This window comes from Carcharodon carcharias, chromosome 32 (assembly GCF_017639515.1).
Source record: "Carcharodon carcharias isolate sCarCar2 chromosome 32, sCarCar2.pri, whole genome shotgun sequence".
Lineage (NCBI taxonomy): Eukaryota > Metazoa > Chordata > Chondrichthyes > Lamniformes > Lamnidae > Carcharodon > Carcharodon carcharias.
Window position 1 is genome coordinate 19,729,962 of NC_054498.1, and position 27,633 is coordinate 19,757,594.

Consider the following 27,633-nt stretch of genomic DNA (forward strand, 5'->3'; position numbering starts at 1 on the left):
TTAGATTTTTGTTAGGCAAAGGAGTCAAGGGTTATGGGGGAACAACAGGAAAGTGGAGCTAAGACCACAGCAAGATCAGCTATGATCTTATTGAATGGCAGAACAGTCTTGAAGGGTGAAATGGCCTACTCCTGTTCCTATGCCCTACTCACGAATTTGGTGTAAATTGGACCTTTTGTACCAATAAACCAGGTAGTCCAAGCACAGTATTTTGTCAAATATAAAAACTCCTAAAGGCACTTCATTGTGGAAAAATTATTTTAATGTTCAGAACCATGAAACAAGTTTCCTTTATACTTGAACTAAACAGATAAGACAAAATGGTGTGCTTCTGTTAACAAGAATTGCTATGAAAACAAACAATATTGAAATGTCAAAAAAGTCAACATTCAGCGTAAACAAAACATTCTTTTCCCAGCTTTCTTCAGCTGCTGGTCATACAGAAACTCCTAACAGTCTGTGTGGAAAGTATAAAAATTAACTCACCAACAGCAAAGTTTAGATACTCAAGATACATCAAGATGATTACAGGTATTCAGGCTCTACATGAGATCCTGCCATACAATTCACTCAAGAAAATTTTGCAAATTCTATATTTCAAGTCACAGGGACCGTATACCACTGTATAACTGTTTACTTTAACAAATTGAGGACCAGATCAAGCAAAGTGCGGTTCGAATGGAGAGGGTTTGTGATGTACTTCCAGCAATCCTCTGCAACCCTCCAACCTCCTGCAGTCAAATTAGGATCAGCCTTAAGGACAAAACTTAAATGAGACATCAAAAAATATAATAATCTTGGTCCGGTTCCCGTCAAACTCAAAGTTCATGAAACAAATACTGCATTTTGAAAAATGGTCTTGTTTCACAAAAATATACATGTCCCTTGGTTTTGATCTAAAACGTGACACATTTTGCCCTTTGTTATGGCCTAGCTGGAGTTGTAGTGAAGTGGGAGTTAAGGTGAGATCTTCCACCCATTCACAGTTAACAGGCAATGAATTCAGGGTTTAGTCATTCAAGAGGCCTTCAAAACTGAAGTGCGATTCAAGGTCATTGTTAGATGGTTCTAAAATTGGTAGGTGCAATTTATGGCTGTAATATAGACTGGAACAAAGCTCATGTTTCACAGATGAACCAATGTGACACATTTCAAATTCCGCTTTGTAACTAGTATTATGAACTGAGGAGACAATTTTCAAGAGATTGTGACAGATAATGTGCATTATAGAACCTATAAATGACATTTTGTACAAAACAGGTAGAAGATATTACAGGAGAATTCACATTCTGTAATAAAATCAATTGAGCTGACTGATGTTATCATGATATTCATCTTGGCTGTAAACATGAAATCACACTTCTACTGAATATTCTTAAATGGAGGCAAAAGGTATATCAATATTTTCAAAACACAATATTGTAGTGAATTGATAGTCTGAGCAAGGATGGTAAATTATATCAACTAGCACATTTTCCCTTTTCCCTATTATTTCGGAGAAAAATCACACACCATTTATTTTAAGGCAAATCTTCCCTTCCTCCCCAACATTTAATACAAATCATTTTTGGTTGTTAAGGAAGCCTGCTTCCCAAAATACTGATACGCAAAAAAAAAGGATCAAAGACAATGCATCCAATTGGAAATCACACTAGATAAGATTTCCAAATAATACTGTTGCGTACTATAATTGGTCCCATGATTAGCTAACCAGAACTGACATTTTTTGCCATCACTAACAGCATAAGATTAGCAGAGAGTTCCAAGTACTGGTACCTGACATATTTCCACTATCAGTCTGAAGGTTAGTTTGACACACAATCTTTCCATCATGTGCAGTTACGGAGAAATATGCCCAGCATATTTCTTCCATGATGGGATACAAGGTTTATTTTAAGGATGAACAGTAAGTTACTCCACTGTTTGTCTTGTAAGAGCCACTTGCCTCCCTAGAACATTAAATTGAAAGCAGATGACTGATAACAGGGCTACTTAGCACTCAAATAGTGGGCTGGCTTACAAAGTGGGATGGACAATCCATGTCTGAGCACCCACCTGCTCAAAGATACCAACTTTCTGGCTCAGCTGAGAACCAGGGCACTGTTTTCCAACAGCAGCAAACAAATTTGGGTGCCAGATAGCCCTGGGACTCAAACTGGGAAGTTCCAGCTCTGTTCCTGGGCCATTCTTGTAGTTTAGTTATTCAACAAGGCTGTTTGGTCATAAAGTGGGACTGCATGTGTAGTTAGGTGTCCTCATCATCATCACTAATGACATCCCTCCTTTCAGGGTTCGCAGTTTCACGTTCCCGTAGAAAATCCTGGCGGATTGCTTCTAGTTCACTCAATTCCAGGCGCACCTTCTCCAAGTGGAAAGCTCTGCGATTATGGATTAGCCGCATTGGAAAGGGATTCATGTCCACAAAAGCAATGTTGGTAAGTTTTCTACAACACAAAACCAGCGATTAGAATTCTGGAAACAATTTTGATGAAAAATTTGATTGTGTCTCTTTCTCTCCCCCGCCCTGCCTACACGCTTTCCCTCCCACCAACTTCTATAATTTTGTTCTCAGTGATGGGAAAATTACTCATGGCCAAGATCTCAGCCTCAGTCACAGAACTCCCTCATTAAGAGTGAGGAATCCTGACATTCTGACCATTCACAGGATCCGGGGCAAGCAAATTTGCTTTTATCTTAGGTTCCCTGAAGAAATAGGTTAAGGTACACATCTACTTGTTGTTCATGGGAGCTTGCTGTGTGCGCAAATTGTCTGCCTCTTTTTCTACAACTGAGACTCCAGTTCAAAAGCACTTCATTAGCTGTAAAGCAATTTGGGATGCCGTGGGTATAGAAGTTGCTACATAAATATTTCTTCCTTTTTACAACTTTAACCAGTGTGCAACAAATGGGCTCTTCACATCAGCCTGATGTACAGAAAACACATCCAGTTTGGGTTACCCTAGCTGAGTGACGAAACTTATTCTAGGAAATAGACGCAGAGGATCATTTGGCCCATTGAGTCTGTTCCGCCATTCATTATGATCATGGCTGATCTCGGGTTTCAACTCCACTTTCTCGCCTGCTCACCATTATCCCTCAATTCCCTGAGACACCAAAAATATCAGTCCATCTCAGCCTTAAATATATTCAATGATGGCACATCCACAACCCTCTGAGGTGGAGAATTCCTGATTTGGGTCAGGGGTTTGTAACATTTGCAGTTTTCATAACCTCTCATATCCTCCATTCTCTCAGTAAAATTATATTACAACCCCGTCCCAGTTTCCTCCTTTCTAGCTTTTCCCTAAGACCTATCCACCCCATTTTTCGTCCCTCCCCTCACTCTTCCTGTCGTCAGTTCTCATGTACAATTCAGAAATCCACATTTATAAATTCTGAAGGATCAGCAGTATGGCACGTTTTTCTGCTCTGGTTGACCAATGGGTGGAGGCAAGAACATCTCCCTAACATTTCAAAGTTTATGAAAACAACATAGAAAGCTAATCTCAATTGCACTGTTCACCTGAGACAATGTAAGTATTTTCTGAATTTTAATTTAAATTGGATAATGAAATAACACCCAAGTTTCGTTTATAACTTAGTTGGAACAAATTCATAATCAGCACCTCAAACAAATTGTACATTGCACGAAACTCAACTAGAAACGAATTTTAGTTTTCCAAAGTCATAGGATTAAAATATTTTCAATGTTGTGCAATTTCAAGTTTGACATCAGACTCCATCGTTTCCAACATTGCAATATAGACCCAGCCAAATGATCCTTGCAATATAGACCCAGCCAAACGATCCTTGCAATATAGACCCAGCCAAACGATCCTTGCAATATAGACCCAGCCAAACGATCCTTGCAATATAGACCCAGCCGAACGATCCTTGCAATATAGACCCAGCCGAACGATCCTTGCAATATAGACCCAGCCGAACGATCCTTGCAATATAGACCCAGCCGAACGATCCTTGCAATATAGACCCAGCCGAACGATACTTGCAATATAGACCCAGCCAAACGATCCTTGTAACAGAAAGGTTAAATGATGGTTACTAATTTCTGTTTTAGTTTTTTCCCTAATGAAGCAGCTTCTTCACTTGATATGAATAGCTAATAGAGAGGAGCCAATGGAAGGGGTTCTTACAAGCCCACCTGGTTCACTAATGTCTTTTAGGGAAGGAAATCTGCCATCCTTACCTGGTCTGGCCTACACGTGACTCCAGATCCACAGCAATGTGGTTGACTTTTAACTGCCTAGTAAGCCACTTAATTCAAGGGCAATTAGGGATCGACAACAAATGCTGGCCCTGCCAACGATGACCACATTCCACAAAAAAAAAAATTTTTAAAATGACTATTCACTGGTGTGAGCAATAAACGGTGCGTACTGTTTGCTTGCCAGATACATGGTAATGGATGTGTACCTTAACCTATTTCTTCAGAGAAACGAAGTTAAAAGCAAAATACTACAGATGCTGGGAATCTGAAATAAAAACAGAAAATGCTGGAAAAATGCAGCAGGTTTGACAGCATCTGTGGAGAGAGAAACTGAGTTAATGTTTCGAGTCTGCATGACTCTTCCTCAGATGCTCTGAAGAAACACAAATGCCGGGCAATGATCATCTCCAATGAGAGAGAATTCAACAATCACCCCTTGAAATTCAACAACACTACCATCGCTAAATATCCCACCATCAACATTCTGAGAGGTACCATTAACCTGAGACTTAACTGGACCAGCCATATAAATAGAAGAGGCTGGGAATTCTACAGCAAGGAACTCACTTCCCGACTCCCCAAAGCCTATCCACCATCTACAAGCCACAAGTCAGGAATGTAATGAAATACTCTCCACTGGCCTGGATGAGTGCGGCTCCAACAACACAAGAATCTAGACACAATCCAGGACAAAGCACCCCGCTTGATTGGCAGCCCATACACCACCTTAAACTTTCACGCCCTCCACCACCAATGCACAGTGGCGGCAATGTGTATCTTATACAAGATGCATTGCAGCAACTCACCTTCCACAGCATCTTCTAAATCCGCAGCCTCTACTACCTAGAAGGACAGGACAGCAAGTGCAATGGGGACCCCACCACCTGCAAGCTCTCCTCGTCACACACCATCCTGACCATTGGAAATATATCACAGTTCTTTCACTGTCAAAATCCTGGAACTCCTTTCTTAACAGAACTGTTGGTGTGCCTGGACTACACGGACCGCAGTGGTTCAAGGTGACAGCTCATCACCACCTTCTCATGGGAAATTAAAGATGAGCAACAAATGCTAGCCCTGCCAGCGAGGCTCTCATTCCATGAAAGAATGGAAAAAAACCCAAAATGCCGCAAGGCACTTTATCGGGGCAAGGCTAGGCAGGAAGGAGGAAAATGAAGGGACTTGATAAAGGTACAAAGGAAGTTCTGAAGAGTGATTTGAAATTGGAGAGAAATAGCAAGCTGCAGGGGTTAGAAAGAGCACTCTACAGCACAGGAAGTATAAGGGCCGAAGGATGTGCTGGTAGTGATGGGGCCAGCAATGCCCAGTACAAGGTTATGAGGAGGCAGTGGGGGGGTTGTGTGTTGGGACACAGGGTTGAAGAGGATCGAGAGGCGGAGCAAGGACATGGAAGGAGCTGAAGACAACAATGGTCTAATGTGGATGCGCCGTCACCATTTTCACAGTCACTGCAAATCCAACAGGATACGAATTTTTTTTTAAATAAAGAGAATGCCTAGGTGAATTCCAACTTCATTAAGCACAAGGTACTAGCAAGACTGGAAATGAGGGATGAAGTAACTTGTGCAGTGATTAAATATCACGCGTATTAAAAAAAAGAGATTTAGCAGCACTGCCACTTACCTTGCATCAAGAATAGTGTGAGTGAAGTATCTTAGATACTTGAATATGGACATATTATCCTGAAGCTTTAGAAACTCCTCCTCCTTGAATTTGAAGACAGCAAGTGCATATCGAAATATAACCTGTGTACAATGCAGAAAGTGATTTAACAAATAAACAAGTAGACAGCTTGTGTTTTAGATGACCACAGCTAGCAAAATCATAATCACAAGTAGTTTAAAACTTAGGTTAAAAAATCTTGATCAGTGAAATGCAGTAAAAATTTCAAATTCTCCTCGGGTGTTACACTAAGACAATGTCAGTCATGCATGTTACACTGCCTGTGTTTAAAATATTTCAATTCTTGACTTAAAATTTCTGTAAGGATCATAAATATAATCAGCATTCACAAAAAATACAGAAAATGTAAATACTTAACAGTTACATGAATCTAAACCCAAAAATTGGCATGAAATCGAGTGAAAGTACTGTACCTTTGGACCTTCATACAGGAACGAATCCCAGATACGGAACATGATGTCACTGACAACACTGTCCACAAATACCACAAGGAACCAGTTAAAGGTGATGAGTGAGAAATCAACCTTGTACTGTTCAAAATGAGCGTGTAGCCGTGGCAGCTTCTCACTCAGCAAGTCTTTGAACACCCGCTGGTCAACCTAGTGTACAGAAAGGAACAATTTCAAGTACAAAAGAACTCACTCACTTTTACATAGAGCATCCTTCATCTCCTTGGGATGTCCCAAAGCATTTCACTGTCAACGAATTCATTTCGAAGTGCTGTCAATTTACACACAAGGTCCTAGAAACAGTTAGTTTGTTGGGCAGCACATTGGAAGAAATGTTTACTCTTATTACAATGCTTCCATCCACCTAGATAGACAGGTGGGACTTTGGTTTAATGTTTCATCTGAAAATGTGGCACTGCTGAGAAGCTCCATTCAAAATATCTCCTCAGCCTGACATTCTATTAGATAGAATATCTGAGGAGATATTTCACTTGCATTTCCCCCAACTTAGTCTACTGCATTCGTTGCTCCCAATGTGGTCTCCTCTACATTGGAGAGACCAAACGTAAACTGGGCGACCGCTTTGCAGAACACCTGCGGTCTGTCCGCAAGAATGACCCAAACCTCCCTGTCGCTTGCCATTTCAACACTCCACCCTGCTCTCTTGCCCACATGTCTGTCCTTGGCTTGCTGCATTGTTCCAGTGAAGCCCAACGCAAACTGGAGGAACAACACCTCATCTTCCGACTAGGGACTTTACAGCCTTCCGGACTGAATATTGAATTCAACAACTTTAGGTCGTAAGCTCCCTCCCCCATCCCCACCCCCTTTCTGTTTCCCCCTTCCCTTTTTTTCCAATAAATTATAAAGATTTTCCTTTTCCCACCTATTTCCATTATATAAAAAAAAACCCCACTAGAGCTATACCTTGAGTGCCCTACCATCCATTCTTAATTAGCACATTCGTTTAGATAATATCACCAACTTTAATTTTAACACCTATGTGTTCTATTGTACTATTGTCGTTGACATCTTTTGATGATCTGCTTCTATCACTGCTTGTTTGTCCCTACAACCACACCACCCCCCCCCCCCACCTCTTTGTCTCTCTATCTCTCCGCCCCCCACACACACACCTTAAACCAGCTTATATTTCAACTCTTTCTTGGACTCGAACGCAAGTTCTGTCGAAGAGTCATGAGGACTCGAAACGTCAACTCTTTTCTTCTCCGCCGATGCTGCCAGACCTGCTGAGTTTTTCCAGGTAATTCTGTTTTTGTTTTCTATTAGATAATGCCTGCTGCTTTCTCTAGTTTTAGCCAAATTCTTTTGCCTTAGATAATCAAGCTTATATAATCTTCCATGTGGAATGTCAGAGAATTTTTTTTTTGCAAGTCTAGGTAATTAAATCTTAGGGCTTTCCAACATCCAATTGGGATGTCATTTCATCAAAAAGACTAGAGTGAATAAGGCAGGATCAGCCCCTTCTCAAAGCATTGACTGCCACTCAATAGGTCATTTGAATAGATAATCCATAAAATTTCTTGTTAATGACGCACTCCTTTATTTTCACAATTACTGACACCAACAGGACTGTAGATATCAGAGTTTGTTATCCCCTTTCTTGAAAATAGGTAGAACATGGGATCACATCCAACCCAGTAATAGGACCATCCTCTTCACTGACACCTTCAAGATGACTGTCAGAGATTTCATCCCTAGTCTTATTTAGCAGCATCCTGCATACAGAATCTTTGAGAGAATTTATTGACTTTGAGATCTTTAAATCTGTCTAGGAAGCCCATGCAAGTGATATCAAAATCACAAGGTCAAAATGTAGAACTTGTGAGGGTTGCGCGTTACGAGTTTGTACCAGTGAATACTACCAGTGTGGGATCAGAATCCCCTCCGACTGGACTTTATTAAATATAAAAACCCCAAAGACTCTGCTTCATGGACATAAACACTGCAAAACAAAAACAAGCCAAACCTCAACACAGAGGCAGGCTGTACCACAAGGGGTTAATCTTCAAACATGTCAATACTGAAACCAAATCGATACTGTGTAAAGATGCTGGGACATTATCATCGCAAACACAAAACATTGTACATCTGCATCTGTGGAGAGAGAGAGGCAAAGATAACATTTCGAGTCCGTATGACTCTTCTTCAGATTCTTCAGAGATCTGAAGAGTCATATGGACTCGAAACGTTATCTCTGCCTCTCTCTCTCCACAGATGTTGTCAGGCCTGCTGAGTTTTTCCAGCATTTTTTGTTTTCATTTCAGATTTACAGCATCCGCAGTATTTTGCTTTTATCTCCTCTCAACCTCCTTTGCTCCAAGGAGACCCCCAGCTTCTCCAACTGAACCTTGTAACTAAAATCCCTCATCTCCGGAACCATTCTGGTAAATCTCCTCTGCACCTTCATCTTTCAAGTGTGGTGACCAGAATTGGATGTAATACTCTAGCTGGAGCCTAAGCAGAGCTTTATAAAGAATAACTTCCCTGCTTTTGTACTCAATGCTATTTATGAAGCCTGATATCCCATATGCTTTGCTAACCTCTCTCTCACTATGTCCTGCCATCTTCAAAAATCTATGTACAAGCACCCCCGGATCCCTATGTTCATGCACACTCTTTAGAAATTGTGCTATTTAGCCTATATTGCCTCTCCTTATCCCTTCTGTCAAAGTGCATCAGCTCTCATTTCCCAGTATTAAATTTCATCTGCCACTTGTCTACCCTTTCTGCTAGCTTACGTCCTGTTGCAGTTTGTATCATCCTCACCATTGACCACTCCTCGAAGTTTGGGATCATCAGTTAATTTTGAAATCTTATGCCGTATTTCGAGATCCAAGTCATTTATATTTGGTAACAAAGAGTAGTGGTCCTAACACTTGGAGAACACCATTGTCTACATTTCACCAGTCTGAGAAATAGCCATCTGACACAACTCAATGTTATCTGTCGATAAGCTAAATTTTTATCCAATTGGACACTGACCCTCCTATTTCATAAACCTCAAATTTGTTAAACAGCCTTTTATGTGGTACCTTCTCAAAATTTTAAAATCCATATAGACAACATCCACTGCATTCCCTTCATCAATCTTCTCCGTTACTTCATCAAAAATTTCAATTAGTCAAGCACAATCTGCCTTTTACAAATCCATGCTGGTTCTCCTTAATTCACTCAAACCTCTCCAAGTTAGTTAGCATTGATTTCTTCCTCTGATTATTACTTCTAAAGACTTACCCAGCACTGATGTTAAACTAACTTACCTGTATTTGACAGACTGCCCTTTCACCTTTTCCTGAAAAAGGGCATCATATTTGCCGCTCTCCTATCCTCTGCATCTCCCCCATAAAGGAACACAGGAGCAGGAGTATGTCCTTCGGCCTGTTGAGTCTGCTCTGCCTTTCCTCACTAGCCCCATATCCCTTGATGTCATTAGTATTGATTTCTGTCTTGAACATGCTCAATGATTGAGCTTCTGCAGTCCTCTGGGTTAAAGAATTCCAAAGATTCACTGCTCTCGGAGTGAAGAAATTCCTCATCTCAGTCATAAATGGTTAGCCCTTATTCTAAGACTGAGTCCCCTGGTTCTAGGCTCACCAGCCAGGGGAATCATCCTATGCACATCTAGCCTGTCATGCCCTGTCAGAATTTTCTAAGTTTCAATGAGATCACCGCTCATTCTTCGAAACTTTAGGGAACACAGGCTCAGTTTCCTCAGACTCTCCTCAGGATAATCCTGTCATCCCAGGGATTAGTGGTGAAGCTCTGGTGCACTCCCTCTAAGGCAAGTATATCCTTCCTTAGATAAGGAGTCTTAGTGGAATGATTATTTGTAGCAGCTAGGGAAGATTGAAAGATTAAGGTAAGCCCTTCCGCTATCTCCGCTGCCACTTCCTTTAATAAACTGGGATGCATGCCAGGTGACTTATCTGCCCTAAGTAAGGTCAGTCTTTCCAGTACCAACTCCCTTTCAATTTTCACACTATCCGTTGCCTCCACTATCTCCACTTCTGGTGATATTTTGTCAGATTCCTACTCCTTAGTAAACACCAATACTAAGAACTCATTAAGTACTCTAGCCTTCCACAGTGCCTCTATGCATATATCATTCTCTTTGTCCCTAATAGGACTCTTACTACCTGGTTCTCACCCTCCTTCTTTCTTTCATCCTCATCTTTATCTCACTCGTCATCCAAGGAGTTCTGTTTTTAACTCCCGTTTCTTTCACCCTCGTTGGAATTAGCTAGCCTCTACCTGAAGCATCTCTTCCTTAAAAGACCATCTATTGTTCCACCAGTTTCCCCCCTCCCCCCACCCCCAAAATCAGTCACCGGTTCCATTTTACCCTGGCAAGATCCCTTGCCATTGTATTGAAATTAGCCCTCTTTCCTATTTAGAAGTTCCCTGTTAGGTTGCTCCTTGTTCTCCATTACTAATCTAAACCTTATGATATGATGAGGTCACTTTTACCCAAGAGAGGTTGTTCCCTCAAAGACATTTGGTCCATCTCATTTCCCAGCACCTGGTCCAGCAATGCCTCCTTTCTAGTTGGGCTGAGAACATGCTGATCGAGGGATTCTCCTGAAAGCATTTCAGAAATTCCTCCCCTTCCTTACCCTTAACTACCTAAATAAGGTTAGTAAAAGTCCCCCGATATCATCACTCTATAGTTCTTGGACATCCCTGCAATTTCCCTGTGGATTTGCTCCTCTTTCTCAGTCTCTATTTTAGTACCCCTTGTAGCATGCTCTTATCCCTTATGCCTCTGAACTCTAAGTAAACGGATTTTGTCCCTACCCCCTCAAGGACAAACCCTCTTTTCAACATTACAATATCTTCCCTAATCAGTACTGCCAACCCACCTCCTTTTTTCCTTCTCTATCTTTTCTGAACACTTAATATTCTTGTACATTAAGTGCCCAGCTCTCACCATTTTTAAGCCACGTTTCCGTTACTGCCACTACATCATATTCGCACAGTGAAATTAGTGCTAGGAGCTCACCAACCTTATTTATCACTTTTTGTGCATTTACATAATGCATTGTAACCCTGTCTTTGCATTCCCCAAAGTCCTCCTTAGTCTGCTCCTAGCTAATATGGTGCTTTCTTCTCAAGTACCACCCAACGCTCTCACTTTATTCTTCTTTTCTACTTCTATATGCTGGTGCCCCACCATCCCTCTGCCAATTTAGTTTAAACCCTTCCCACACTAGTGAACCTCCCGACAAGGACACTGTCCCAGTCTCGTTGGGGTGCAACCCATCCCCTTTCAACAGTCCTGCCCCAGAACTGGTCCCAATGGCTCAAGAATCTGAAGCCCTCCCTCCTGCACCATGCTTCAAGCCATGCAGTGATCCTCCCTATCTTCCTATTTCTACTTTGACTCACATGTGGCACTGGGAATAACCCAGAGATCGCTACCTTCGAGGTCCTAATTTTTAAGTTCCTCCCGAGCTCCTGAAAACTGACCGTGGGACCTCAATACCTTCCCCCTCTATGTCATTGGTACCATCTCCTATCTCCTATAACAGCAGCATTTCTACGCTTTGCTATTCCCTCCTGTACAGCCCCTTGCCCATTGGTACCATGGTCAGGGTTGCACTCCTTCAGGGCATCGTCACTCCCTACAGTCTCTAATACTGAGTACCTGTTTGAGCGGCACACATTCCTGAAGACGTGTACTCCCTGCCTCTTCGTACTCTTCCTGATGGCCACCCACCTATTATCCTGACCTCTCCTCCTTGAACGTATGATTCAGGAAACTCTCATCCTCCCTGATGCTGCTCAGTGAAAATGCAGTGTTATAACACTGGATTAACTTTTTTACTCTTATCTTTGGCTTTGACATCCCGTTTCCTCCTTTTACTGTCTTTTTACTGCAGTTTCTGATCCCTTCAATTAGCAGCATGAGCTCTATAAAGAAAGGAAAGGCTTGCATTTATAACATGCCTTTCATGATTACAAGACACCTGTAAAAGTGCTTTACAGCCAATGAAGCACTTTAGAAGTGTAGCCACTGTTGTAATAGAAGAAACGGAGTAACCAATTTGCTGTTTGTAGGAGCTTGCTGTGTGCAATGTAATAATGACCAGATGGCATTTTGTGATGTTGACTGAGGGTTAAATATTGGCCAGGACACCAGGGAGACCTCCCCTGCTGCATTTTGAAATAAGTGTCCTGGGGCTGAAAGGGTAAAAAGGCTCTCAGTTTCTAACATCCCAAACAAAAGACAGCCCCCCTAACAGTGTAGCACTCGCTCAGTTTTTTGCTAGAGTGCCAGCCTTTGTGCTCAAGTCTCTGGAATGGGACTTCAACCTAGAACCTTATGATTCAGAGGCAAGAGTGCTACCCAATGAACCACAACTGACACTGTTTAATGGCACTATTTCAGTAAGCAGCCATGGTGCCAGCAGGTGTCTCTAGTGAAAATGACGGCGGCACTGGTCACTAAAAGCAGAGATTCAGGATCAGTTTCACCTTTCACATGGCCTCATTAGCATATCCATTGCCAAAATTGACTAAAGTTAGAGAAAACACACTGTAGTCAAATTAAATAGGGAGAAACAATTGTGTAATTATCTTACCTGTGATCCAAGCAGGTTCTTTGTGTAATAATCTGGAGTCATAAAACACTCCGTAATGGCAACCAGGCACCAAAAGGCTTCTTCTTGTTCCAGGTACAGGAGTGCTATTCCTGCCAATCTACATGGAAGATTTCACACATTTTAATGCAAGCTAGTCACTGCTTCTCCTCTTAAGGTGCTCATTGCTAGACAACGACAATTAGCATTTCTGTATGAATCCATTCCACAGTATGTACCAAGGATACCAAGCTATCCTTACCTGTGACCTCTGCATTCTGTATTAGAATGTACAGAATTACAGATAATTAATAAATCAACAATTACTCACTGATAAAGTCTAGATTGGGTGTCACTGCAATCAATGTTTCATAACTTTATGGTACCCTTAAAAAGAATTGTAAGCACACGGAGGCTTTTAAAGAGGACGAGAAATAATCAGATGACATAAAAACTGTTACTTTCTTCACTCTTGCACTGAATGTATAATGTGACCATGGTATAAGGTTTGCTGAATAATGCAAATCAAGTTACCTCTTCATTGCACCTATTGATAAAGCATGGACTCATCCAGCACAATAGGCAGCCCTGTCAGTGCAGCTCTTTGAAAGAGTTACCTAATTAGTCCCATACCCCACCCTTTCCCGAAAGCCCTGCAAATTTTCTTTGTAAGCATATATCAAATTTCCTTTGAGAGTTTACTAAATCTTAAATGCTTCCACCGCCCTTTCAGGTATTTCAGATCATAATGTATTGCCTAAAAAAAATTCTCATCTTCCCTCTGATTCTTTTGCCAATTGTCTTGTGACCTCTGATCCTCCTGCAGGTGTGGAGACATGTTCACGTTATTTTTACTCTAGCAAAACTCCTCCATTTTGAAAACCATATACTGCAATGTCCTATTTTTCAGGGATTTTTTTCCCCCCATTCACTTGGTCTGGACAGGCCAGTATTTACTACCCATTCCTGATTGCCCCCGAGAAGATGGTGGTGAGCCTTCTTGAATCTTTGCAGTCTTTGTGGTATAGGTACGTGTTGCCTTGGTCTATCACTTGCATCAACTGCCTTGTACCAGCATGAAACTGTGCAGCCTCGACCAGACATCATCAACTTGATAAGGCAGGCACTAAAAACAATGATGAATAGCACCAGAGTGGTGAGAGACAGGTTCACACCCACAAGTCAGACACCAGCGTCTGACAACCTCAGCAGTGTCGCTAAGGAGTGTTAGCAGATATTTACCTGAGGTCACCTTGGACAATTTCAAGTGGTAAGATGCAGTGGCACTGGTAGGTTTGGGAACCTCCCACTCTCCCTGCCATTGATGGTGCATTTTTGTAGGAAGGCAGGGAAAAGAAAAGTTAAAACATCTCAAAGTAAATGTAAAAAGATTATGCTCACAAAGTTGAAGAAACTCAATACACTTTACATATAGACAGAACACAAAAATAAGGGTATGCAATACATTCAAGCTTAAGTTGTGTTTTCTTTTCCCACCTTTCCATCCATTGTTTTATCTCTACCTTTTAGCCTTTTTTGATTCCTTCACCCCACCCCACCCCCACTAGGGCTATCTGTACCTTGATCATCCTGCTTTCTACCCTTAATGTCACCATTAGCACATTTCTTAGATAATATCACCACCGTCAACACCTCTTTGTCCTTTTGTCTGTGACATCTTTTGGTTATCTCCACCTATCACTGGCCCTCTATCCAGCTCTACCTGTCCCACCCCACCCCCTTAAACTAGCTTATATTTCACCTCTCTTCTATTTTTACTTAGTTCTGTTGAAGGGTCATTCAGACTCGAAACGTTAACTGTGCTCATCTCCGCAGATGCCGCCAGACTTGCTGAGTTTTTCCAGGTATTTTTGTTTTTGTTAAGTTGTGTGCAGTCTGCTACAAGGATGCTCTTTTTCAATGTGAATTATTCCTACTTTGCTCCTCACCCAGATTGCTCTCTCCTGGTTAGTATGAGTAGCTTATGATTTTGCCTATGTTGATCTGGGCAATGAACTTTACCCAGACAGGAATAGCAGCTCTCTGCAGTATCTTCATACATTCTGTTATTCCTGATCACAACTGGCAGCCGTTTTACCAATGACTGGGAGGATCAGAGAGGGGGGGATGAAGACTTCGCCATGTGAAAAGTAGAGGTCGGATTTTGAAAATACATAATTATTGTGCCAATGTTTTCCATCCTCCCAATACAGATTTATCTCCAACCCACTGAGGCCGGTGCTCCCGTTCTGGGTCTGGCTTAATCTCTAGATGTGTCACCAGGAGAAAGATCACAGAATGGGCCATTAGCTCTTCCCTGTTACAGTATTTTCTTGCATGGACGACAGCTGCCTGCCATAAAAAAGAACAGGGAGGGAAACATGATAGAAGGTGCTAGCCACATGCAACAGATGGAAGATATGGGCCTTAGTCATATTTCAGCTGAACATTATCATAAAACATGCCCATAATTATGGAGTGGGTGGGACAGATAATTTACATTTGGCCACTGTAGACTCTTTCTTGGAACTATTTGAAATTTAGCAGGATTTTTTTGGGGGAGCTGCTCCTCAATCTGTTGTGATTCTCTCCTATCCCATGTAGAGATGGGTAACTTTATTCAGCGACTGCACATCTGGAACTGCATGATAACATAAAAATCATCTTTCATGATGCTCAACGAGGGCCACTGAAACTGAGCAAACTCACGGTGCCTTGAGGTAAAGTTAGGTAGACTTTAAATAAAATGCTGGAAATATTCAGCAGATCAGGCAGCAGCTGTGAAGAGAGGAACAAAGTTAACGCTTCAGCTCAATGACTGTTTGGTGGCCAGTTCTGACGAAAGGTCAAGCTGAAATGTTAATTCTGTTTCTCTTCCCACAAATACTTCCCGACCTACTGAGCAGTTCCCGCATTTTCAGCTTTTATTTCAGATTTACAACATCTGCAGTATTTTGTTTTAGTATTAGGTAGATTTATCTGCGTTAGCTACTTGTTTAGTTTAATTATATTAATCTCTGTACCTGCACACTGGACAAAGGAGACTGTGTCCCGTAAAACTGCGTTTGCCTCGTGCTCTGTGATTATTTTGTAGGAAAGGGCAGCGACATGTCCAGAGTCTCAGCATTTACAGCCTTAATTTCAGCAATTGGCTTTCATTAATACTTTAAATCTCTTCTCTGGAGCAGATTGATCAATTTATTTGCCACACTACTCAAAACTTAGATAACACTGCTAGAAATCCATGATCAATTCACATTAGTCAGATTCCTTTAATACAGCAGATAGTCGCTTTTCCAAAATGTAGTTTGTTATAGTAAACCAGCCACTCAATTGGGAAAAACATATTTGGGACTTAGTTCATTCATGAATTTTGTTATGATCTGTAGGTGCCAACAGGCACCACTAGATGGCACACTCTGCACATTTAAGGATTTCCTGATCTATTAAGCCATCGACACTATGACAGCAGTGGATAAACAGCGCCAGGGACGAACATTAACTGCAAATTGTAATTATTTGAGATCAACTTTCCTGTGGGGAGTGAGGGGGAGAAGTATCTATGAAGCTGCCTAGATCAGGAGCCCCAAAAGAAACGAACAAAGGAAAATAGGATTGGCTGGAAAACTGGAGCATTTGCCAACAGCAGGGACTCGAACACATGACAAGAAGCAGATGTTTAGTGCCATAAATCATTGCCGTTACTGAACCACTCCAAATCGGAAATTAAAGAACAAAAACAAAACTGACTTTACTTTATCTGTCCTATTGCAAAAGAAAAGCGTACGTTCTTGACTGGCTGAAAGGTGTGCAGCAAAAGCACTTTGGAAACAGTCAACCTTAGCTAGTCCGAGTCTCTTAGATAGTGGGTAAAGCTCTAAAAGTCAAACTGCTCCACTTGAGAACAAACATTTCCCTCCCCTCTGTTTCACAGATATTCTGCACACTGGGATATGAAGGTGGGGAGGGGGGACTGGGTAGGGGGAAAAGAGTGGGAAGAACCACTTAACTCAATTAGTCACCAGTTCCCAATTCCATTTGTCTCTTAACAGTTTGGCATGTTTCTAAATCCTATTGTTTCTCCTGAACTCTCCTTGCATCGGCAAGGCCTCAATTTTGCATCTTTCTTTTATTTTTTTGGGTTGGAACAGGAGACAAGTGGAGGAAGCTCTTTGCAAACGTTGAAATGCCGATTAGAAAGTTGAGAGAACATTCACTGCGTTTTGTATCATGACCGTCAATCATCAGGAATGTGCATGGAAATTTCATTGGCCTCTAACGGGGAAATGGCAGAGGGATCTAAAGAAACAAAACTGCGATACATCAGGATTAGCAAATCAGGACAGCCTGACATGTCAGGAGCCAATAATGAAAGGAACTTTAGAGGAGGAGTTCCAGGGGTTAAATGTAACACATGTCCTAATGTAGACTGCATTGGACAATGTTCCTGTGGATTTTGACACACCGTACTAAATCAAAAATAAAATCAAACTCAAACCTTTTGAGGTTTGAGGTGGAGCAAGCAGCTCCCTGCTGCAGACTCGCTGGTTCTGCATGACAGGGTATATTATGGAAGCAGGCTTCAGCCTTCCTTCAAATCATAACATCTCCATTATAATTTTAATCTGAAGTTTTCGATAGGCCAATAAACCAACCCTTGACCCCTCAGATCTCGCAGACTACTGCCCCATCTCCAACCTCCCTTCCTTCTTCAAACTCCTTGAAGATGTTGTCACATCCCAAATCTGTGCGCATCTTTCCTGGAACTCCATGCTTGAATCCCTCCAATTAGGTTTCTGCCTCACCACAGCACTAAAACAGTTCTTATAAAAAGGGCATCCCATATGACAACATCCTTCTCGGCCTGTAGCCTTTGACATGGTTGACCACACCACCCTCTTCCTTGTCATTGTTGTCCAGCTGGGTGGGACTGTGCTCACCGGGTTCCATGCTTATCTATCAAATCATACTCATAGAATCAACTGCATTTGTTTCACTTCCTGCTCTGTTACCTCTGGTGCCCCTCAAGGATATATCCTTGGGCCCCTCCTATTTCTCATCTACATGCTGCCCCTTTGCAACATCTTAAAGCAATTTTCAAACCCACCTCCACCTCATCACCACTTCTCTTGACCAATCCACCATCTGAAAATTGTCAGGCTGCTTGCCAAACATCCAGTACTGGATGTGCAGATGTTTCCTGCAACTAAACATTGGGAAGTCTAAAGCCATTGCCTTCATTCCCTACCAGAAACTCCGCTCCTTTACCACCAATACCATCTCGCCCGAGTGCCAGGCTGAACCTATGCTTGCTGACCTGCATTGGCTCCCAGTGAAACAAAGTCTGGATTTTAAAATCCTCAACCCCTTTTCTTCCCCCCAGATCGCTCCATGACCTTGCCTCCCCTCGATCTATGTAACCTCCTGCAGCCCTACAATCCTCATTTGTGCTCCTCCAATTCTGGTCTCTTAAGCATCCCCAATTTTAATTGCACCATCCTTAGCAGCCATTCCTTCAACTGCCTAGGTCCAAAACTCTGCAATTCCCTCCTTAAACCTGGCCACCTCTTTGTTTCCCTTTAAGACACTCTTTAAAGCCTATCTTATCTGCCTTAATGTCCCCATGTGACTCAGTGTCAAATTTTGTTGATAATGCTCGTGAAGTACCTTAGGAAATTTTACGACATCAAAGATACTATATAAATACATGTAGCTGTTGCATTTAAAATAAATTCTGGAACCTTTTTTCTGTCTGGATGAAGTGATTCAAATACTGTCTGGCGATAGCTAATCGATTGAAAGGAGGCAGCCCGCCCTCAAATTTATAAAATAGCTTGTAATCAGGATTTAGGAGTGTGTCTGGCTAGCTTATTAAAATGACAATGTATTTCTGTTTGCTGCTGGAAAAGAACAAGTCGGCTGCGATTGCAACAAACATCGAGGATAATTATCTCAGCAGATATACATTCCAATAATGGGTGTTTTCCAGCCTACCCCAGTGAACAACAGTCGAGAGACCAAAGAAGCTAATCAACCGTTTCCTGAGATGGAAACCAAGTCTTCTCAAAGGATAGACGATGGGGGTGAGAGGACTGCTATGTTCTCTGGTGTTGAAAGCCTATTAGGCAATGTAAGTGCAGTTTGCTTCTTTATTCTGTAAAGTCCTTCCTTCGACTATTTGTTTACAACTTGCAGTGTTGAGACAGGGCTCCACAGACAGGAGCTCACCCATGTTACAATCTTCTAGGGCTCAGTCAATGCTGAAAAGGACTCAACACTTCCAGAGGCTATTTTTTTGAGAAAGCTTAGAACATTGTGCAAGTGTACTGCATTGTCAATCATCTGGCCTAATCCTCTTGCTTCAGTGTAGCTAAATCTTGTGTAAATAAATTTGATTCTATTTTAGCCTGACTGACGCATCTCAGTCTGCTGTTTCTGTCTTTCAGTATGGACAGGAGTACAAGAAGAACTCAATACGAAATAGGCTGGCACACTCTGTAACCGTTAACACTGTTGCATGGCCCTTCCATTCATAACACGTATTAAGTGCTTTGTGTCCTGAGGATACAATGCTGCCAGTGGAAACTACTTTTTGCAGCGAACTTGAGGAGGGATTTGGGAAGATAAAGTCAACCGAGCTTCCTCAGCATAATGAAAACGGCGGCAATCGTTTTCAGGACTTCCAGAGTTTAGCCACTGGGGATAGTAAGTTGGAGAAACTATTTCCTGGAGAAATTCTTCAGCTCATGTCTACAGGGAAAGAGCAGGGATGAGGGATAACAGGATATCTCTTTCAAAGAGCAGATCCAGACATGATGGACTGAATGGTCTCCATGTGTTCTGTACGGTTCTATGTAAAATTTCTAAGTAAAGGATGCCTGGCATGCTGAGAACTCTACAGAGACAATAGACTGTGCTGAAGCACATGGCTCCCAGCCCTGAGAAAGGGTAGAAAAGAAATATATAATTTGTCTTAGTTTAGAATTCTCATTATGAACCCTGCCCATTTATGACAAGCATATAGCAGAACATAAATGGATAATGCATTTTACTCACTCTTTACTGCACTACCAAGTCATATAAAAAAAAAACACTCCATGTCAACATTCCTTAATAAGATTTTACTATATTTGGCTGAGATGCAGTAAAAATATCACTAATGCATTTGCAGGCACAAGTGAACAGAATGACGCGTCTAGACTCTATCTTCCACGCACAGATCTGTATTCCTTGAATCACAGGACTTGATTTGGCCAGTAGCCTTGTCAATGTATATTAGGGTGAGATTACCTTTAAAATTTAAATCACAACAGTGGCATGACTATGATGTGCCCACTCCATTAATCAACATCTGGCTGACTCCCATTTTGTTGCTCTACTTTCTCAGACTGAAATGAAGTAGTATGGGTGGGGATTTTATGGTCCACACTCACATTTGAGTGTCTCTTCAGTCTAGATTGTGCCTCTGTTAAAGGTTAAATTTTCTCACTAGCCTTGCAGCAATCAGCTTAGAAACCTTCTGACTTGTGTTGTGACTGCTTCTCATTGGAACGCAGTCAAGTACTGCCAGGTGTCCAGAGATTTTCAAATTCTTATCCGTATATCCAAATCCATCCATGGCATCGACCCTCCCTATCTCTAACCTCCTCCAGCCCCACGATCCCTGGACTCCTCCAATTTCGGCCTTTTGCACTTGCTTGCTTTTCATCACTCCACTATTGGTGGCAGTGTCTTCAACCGCCCAGGCCCCTAAACTACATACAAATTAGCAGGAGTAGGCATTTCAGCCCTTCAAGCTTGCTCCACCATTCAATAAGATCATGGCTGATCTGAATGTAACTTCAACTCCACATTCCTGCCTACCCTCAATAATCTTTCACCCCCTTGTTAATCAAGAATCTATCTAGCTGTGCCTTAAAAATATTCAAAGCCTCTGATTCCACTGCTTTTTGAGAAAGAGTTCCAAAGACTCTCAATCCTCAGAAAAAATTTCTCTTCATCTCTGTCTTAAATGAGCGACCCCTTATTTTGAAACAGTGACCGCTAGTTCTAGATTCTCCTACACGAGGAAACATCCTGTCCACATCCACCCTGTCAAGACCCCTCAGGATCTTATATGTTTCAATTAAGTCACCTCTTACCCTTCTAAATTCCAGTGGATACAAGTCTAACCTGTCTGGCCTTTCTCCATAAGATGATCCGCCCATTCTTGGTATTAGTCTTGAAAACATTCTCTGAACTGCTAACAAATTTACATCTTTCTTTAAATAAGGAGACCAGTACTGTACACCATACTCCAAATGTGGTCTCATAACTACTTTTGTCATCAATTCCCTTCACTATAAACGATAACATTCTATTAGCTTTCCTAATTACCTGCTGTACCTGCATATTAGCTGTTTGTGATTTATGCATTAGGACACCCAGGTCCCTCAGAATCTCAGAACTCTGCAATCTCTCATCATTTAGATAATAAACTTTTTTATTCTTCCTGCCAAAAATAAATGATTTCATATTTGCCCACATTATACCCTATTTGCCAGATCTTTGTCCACTCACTTAACCTCTCTATGTCACTTTGCAGCCTCCTGATGTCCTCTTCATAATTTACTTTCCTAACTATCTTCCTAACCATCAGCAACCATTCCTTCGGTCCCTTCATCCAAGTCATTTATATGAATTGTAAAAAGTTGAGGCCCCAGCACTGATCCCTGTGGCACACCACTTGTCACATCCTGCCAACCAGAAAAAGACCCATTTATGCCAACTCTCTGCTTCCTGTTGGCTAGCCAATCTTCTATCCATGCCAATATGTTGCCCCCTACTTTTGTTTTCTGCAATAACCTTTGATGTGGCACTTTATCAAATGCCTTCTGGAAATCTAAGTACAGTACATCCACTGGTTCCCCTTTATCCACAGCACATGTAACTCCTTCAAAGAACTCCAATAAATTGGTTAAACATGATTTCCCTTTTACAAAACCACGCTGACCCAGCCTGATTGCCTTGAACTCTGGAATTCTCTCTTTAAACTTCTGCACCTCTCTTTCCTCCTTTAAGACACTCCCTAAATACTGAGCAAAATACTGCGGACGCTGTATTCAGATGAAGTCAGAAATAAAAACAGAAAGTGCTGGAAATACTCAACAGGTCTGATAGCATCTGTGGTGAGAGAAACAGTTAATGATTCAGATCGATGACCTTTATCAAGTTCTGATGGAAGACCATAGACCTGAAACATCAATGTTGCTTCTCTTTCCACTGATGTTGCTGGAGCAGCTGAGCATTTGCAGCATTTTCGGTTTTTATTACTCCTTAAAACCTCTCTTTGATCAAGCTTGCAGTCACCTGTCCTAACATCCCTTGTGTCATTCAGTGTCAAATTTTGTTTGACAGCACTCCTGGACACCTGGGGTGTTGTTTTTCATCCTTTCATGGGATGAGAGCTTTGATCTGATCCATCTGTTGTGAGATCGCTATTTAAGCTGATGCGAATCAACAAGGCTGCTTTGTCCTGGATGGTGTTGAGCTCCTAATCCAGAGACTCAGGGTAATGCTCTGGGAACCCGGGTTCAGATCCCACCACAGCAGATAGTGAAATTCAAATTCAGTAAAAAACTGGAATTAAAAGTCTGATGATGACCATGAAATCATTGCCGATTGTCGTAAAAACCCATCTGGTTCACTAATGTCATCCTTACCTAGTCTGGCCTACATGTGATTCTAGACCCACAGCAATGTGGTTGACTCTGAAGTGGCCTAGCAAGTCACTCAGTTCACGGACAAATAGGGATGGGCAATAAATGCCTTGTTAGTGACGTCCAGGAATAAAAGAAAAAAAAAAGTTAAGAGTCAGCCACATGGCTAAGGATTTTACTAAAGGTGCTATATAAATGCAAATTGCTGTTGATTCTTCCTTTAACCAATCTAGTGCTAGACTAAGTCCTCCTGGGCCAGGCTCATGTGATAATCCAAGCAGCTCGACCAGCAGCAGAGTTGGAATCAATTACTTGAATAATGGAAATTTCTGGATATGGGAAAAGAAACAGTCAACCCATTAAAAAAGGGATTTTGGGAAATCTCAACTTTTCCCTTTGAGAAACCTAAAACGTTAACATCAGCAGAAAGCTTGCGCTGCTTAGTGGAGATAGCAATGTAGGTGCAGGGAAACTGACACTGCAATTATTAGGACTCACTGAGCTGGTTCTGGGGTATCCATGTTATAACAGTAAATCAGAGGGTCCCTGTGGATTGCAGGAGTGTGATTTTGAAAAAACAAATATAGAAAACAATGGTGAGAAATTTCCTTCCAACGAGAAATAAAATTGTAAACTGATTTATAAAAATGGATTCATAATTTCACTACATGGTGTGCAGAGCAAACTCTCACTGCCCATTTCTCTATTCTGATCTATTTCATAGAGATATCAAACTCGGATCACATTAGATTCAATGTACTCAGGATGCACTGATTAAACTTTGAATTGCATTTTCCATGAATAACGCTACAATTTTAACAATGGAGATATAATAAAAGAACTTTTTACGTAATGAAACTAGCTTCAAATTCTACTTTGGCTGGCGGTTTACTTTCTAAAAGCAGGGTGTGCACACAAGAAAAAGTAAGAGTAGGACAAACTAATTGCTAACTCAAGACTCCTATCTAAACACGAGAAAGTTCATACCTGTTTAAACCTTGACAGTATCCTACGTCTGGGTTCCTCCAGGAAAATGCCAACAGAACGTTTCGAAGTTTTTGTATTCCTTCAGAGGTCGGTGAGGCATAGTGCTTATTGTTTGGCAAAGTGCGCATAAGATCCAGCTCAATCTGCTTTGAAGCAGGGTTCTGTTTCTCTAGTGCTTTCTCCAGCATCGAGTTAAAATACCCTGAACTGTGTTTATCCCTATATTTTCTGACATGCAGGTTGACACACCACTTCCAGACTTTTGACCTATGTTCATGTGGAACACCCCAGCGAATGAGGTTCTTCAGTTCTGGCGTGCGCATCATTTCTCGGTTCATGGTGCTAGCAAAGTAATTCGCCCACTTAACTCCCATGGAAATCTCGTAGCTGTCGGTGAGTGACAGAGATTTTAAATCTAAAGCCCGAACTTTGGCAACTAATTTCTCCTCTTCATCATCTTCAGGGATGGTCTTGAAGCCATATATGTCATACTCGCTGAAAGTGAAAAGACAAAATACTTTACAATAAAAAGTTTAATTTTTAAACTACTTAAGGTTAAAAATATTTATAAAAAGATTATTTACTGAAGGCCCAACATTCAAGCTCTAATGTTTCTTTTGTTCATATTCCTTCCCACCTTAAGCTCTTTCTACTTGCCGCTCCTATAATAACTGTTGTTAATAATTGGAAGATCAGCTGCTCTTTATCTAGATTGATCTCAGAGCCACCAAAAAGATATTCTAGATTTCCGGTCCCAATCTCAAGTATTCATATTTAATAATCATACATGAAAAGTATAAGTTTAACTTTTACTGTTCATTCTGGAACTTGGAAGATGTATAGTTAGATGTCAGCTTAAATTAAACTTAACTCAACATCCAAACAAATGTCACCATAGTATCTTTTTGCAACTCAAAAAATTCTTCCCAAATGCAGTCAACATATTTGTCAGGACACATGTCAAACTTAGCATCCACTCATTATGGTGAACTGAAATATCTCCTGCCAAAAGATGATTCAACTCTATGAAATTAGCTCGTTATTTGTTCTGCTCCACTGCAGTTACAAATCCAAAATCATATCAATTATTTTCTCAGCTCAGAAGTATATTTTTACTCTGCCATGCATGCAAGCTTGAAAATAGCTGCATGTGTTAATTAGATTTGGAATGCAGTGTGATGTCTACTGGCTCGTGTCTAATGATAAGTATTGATTATCTTGGAAACCGCACTGTTCTACAACTGTTTGTCTGAACTATAATGGAGCATCTGCTACAACAATATGCGAAGAAAATATCTGTATTCCAGATTTATGGGGCTAATCATGAACGGCCACTAAATGATCATGTGAAAGGACAGTGTTAGAAGACATAATAATAATCCTTTGGAAACATGATTGGTTATTAAATTAGTACCATGGCAACTAATTCCCTTTTAAATAATAGAATATGGAAGAATGAAGCAAGGGCAAAGAATCAAAGTTGGAGTAGATCGCTCCAGTTAAGGAGTGAGCATTGAGGTAATTGCTTTTTACGGTGTTATCACTTGTACAGTAAATAAATGGATCAACAATGACATTTTTAATAAAAGATTGCAAAGGCACAGCAAAAGTCTATACCAATTAAAGAAAAACCATTGAGTTACAGACTGCCAAATTAAATATTTATGTCAAAACAAAAATTCAAGGTGAGGAAAGTATGGGATCTATAGGTACTATAAAAATAAGGAAAATAATTAATAAAGGGAAAAAGAAAGCAAGGCCAGAATTTGAGAAAATATTAAATAGAAATGTTACTCAAATATATCTGCAAAGGGAGAAGTGCTTAACATGAGTGGGGCCTCCAGCAAGAAGACGATAATGTATTAGAAGATAAAGAAATTGGTGGAGATACTTTGGAGTACTTTGCTTCGGGGTTTACAATAGGAAATTTTCGAGAGAAGTTAAATTCCAAAATGGTTAAAAGATGAGACATTAATAAATAAAAAGAAAAGTTAATTAAAATAAAGGAGGACAAAATGCCAGGACCTGATGAGATACATACAGGGATCCCAGGGAATATATCAGAGGAAATAACAAGATATTATCTTTCAGTGCTCTGAGTACAGCTGTTCTCAAAGATTGGAGAGCATCAACGTAGTACCCAACTTTAAAAAGTGAGACTGAGCTAAGTCAGGTAATTACAGGCCAGTTGGTTTAACATCAGTGGGAGGGAAAAAAATTGGAATCATTAATTAAAGGTGAAATTACTAAATATCTAGATGAAGAAAAACTAATCTGAAGCAACTGACACAGATTTGAAAAAGGAAGATCATCCTTGAGAAGCCTGATAAAGTTCTTTGAAGGGGTGAGATGTGGTGGATAGGGAAAATGCAATGGATGTGGTGCTGAGGGAAGGCAGATCTGGTTTACATGGACCTTTAGAAAGTCCCTAACAAGATGACTACTCGAGAAGATTGAGAGTATGGAGTTAGAGGGAGGATAGAAAATTAGATTAAAAACTTGTGATACGGATGGGGAACAGAGTTAAGTGTAGTTTCTCAGAATGGTTGGAAATGGTAGTGATGTCGAACAAGTTCTTGCTCTGATACCAGTTCTGCTCACTGTGTACATCAGCAACAACTTATATTTATATAGCACCTTTAACGTAATAAAATGTCCCACGGCGCTTCACAGTTTGACATTGAGCCAAATAAGGAGACATTGGGTCAGATGACAAAGCTTAGTCAGAGATAGGTTTTAAGGAGCATTTTAAAGGAAGAAAGTGGGGTAGAGGGGTGGAGAGGCCACAGGGAGGGAAAAACTGTCCCTCGGCAACTGAGGGACAGCCACCAGTGGTAGAAAGATTAAAATCAGGGATGCACAAAAGCTTGCATTAGAGGAGTGCAGATATCTCGGCATGTTGTGGGGCTGGAGGAGATTACAGAGATAAGGATGGGCAAGGCCATGGAGGGAGGGATTTGAAAACAATTATGAGCATTTTAAAATCAAAGTGCTGTTTGACCAGGAGCCAGTGTAGGTCAGCAAGCACAGGGGTGATTGGGTAATGGGACTTGGGGCAAGTTAAGTCATGGACAGTAGAGTTTTTGATGACCTCAAGTTTACAATGATTTTTTTAGGTATAGGGTTAGAGGGAGAGACGGCCAAATTTGCAGATAATCCAAAAATAGGAAGCATAATAAATAACTGAGGATCAAAGGACGTAGATGATGGAAAAAAATTTCAGAAAAAATCCAGTTAATGTGGCTGAATACCCTTTTGGTTAAGGATAAGCACTATTTATTCTTTGAATGCAGGAAAGTTGGGTGATTTGGGAGTTAAGGTTCACAAGACATTAAACACAGCATCTCAAATGGTTACAGTCATAAAGAAAGCAGATGGAACACTGGATTTCATGGGAAGCAGCACAGAATATAATAGTTGAGATGCAATGGTGAATCTACACAAGGCCTTGATATGACCACAGTTGAAGAACTATGTGCTGTTCCGGATACCATACAATTAGAAGGATGTTGAGATGATAGAAAGGGTACAATCTAGATACAAAGGAGGCTACCTAGTATGCGGGAATACAAATAGAAAGACTGGGGCTGTTTCATTAGAACAGAGTAGATTAAGGAGTGATTTGATAATGATGTTCAAAATTTTGACAGGGTAGAGACAAACACCAACACGGACTGGTTGGGCTGAATAGCTAGTTTGTCGGTTGTATATTCTATGAAATTTTATGCAATTCAATATAAAAAGTGTTTAAAAATGCAGTCTGTTAAGGTTTCTCCCCTCCCTGTTTCCTTCCTGTGTTTGAGTCACCCTGTGCCCCATGCAAGTGATGGGGACAAGGAGGTAACCTGCCCTCAGTCCTCTCTACTTTGGAGCAGGCTGTTAGAGGTCTGTCAGCCAGGTTATCCTTCCTTCGGTTTCCTCTCTCTCTTTCGTAGGGAAGCCTTTAGCCTCCAGTCAGCAGAACC

The 27,633-nt window shown here is 41.1% G+C and overlaps 1 protein-coding gene across 3 annotated transcripts in view; it reads right to left on the reverse strand.

Moving 5' to 3' along the window:
* Positions 1–244: 244 nt before the first annotated feature.
* The window catches only part of tbc1d2b (TBC1 domain family, member 2B), a 136,066-nt gene continuing 108,677 nt past the window's right edge, over positions 245–27,633 (reverse strand). For 2 of the 3 annotated variants that reach the window (XM_041178440.1, XM_041178442.1), the window contains 5 exons: positions 23,669–24,163; positions 12,987–13,104; positions 6,346–6,531; positions 5,873–5,994; positions 3,614–4,033 (listed from right to left, as the gene is read on the reverse strand). In XM_041178440.1, the coding sequence (XP_041034374.1) occupies positions 3,733–4,033; positions 5,873–5,994; positions 6,346–6,531; positions 12,987–13,104; positions 23,669–24,163 (1,222 nt within the window). In that variant the 3' untranslated portion in view covers positions 3,614–3,732. Of the gene's footprint in view, positions 2,445–3,613; positions 4,034–5,872; positions 5,995–6,345; positions 6,532–12,986; positions 13,105–23,668; positions 24,164–27,633 lie in introns of those variants that run through there. The other variant, XM_041178441.1, reaches the window with a different exon arrangement.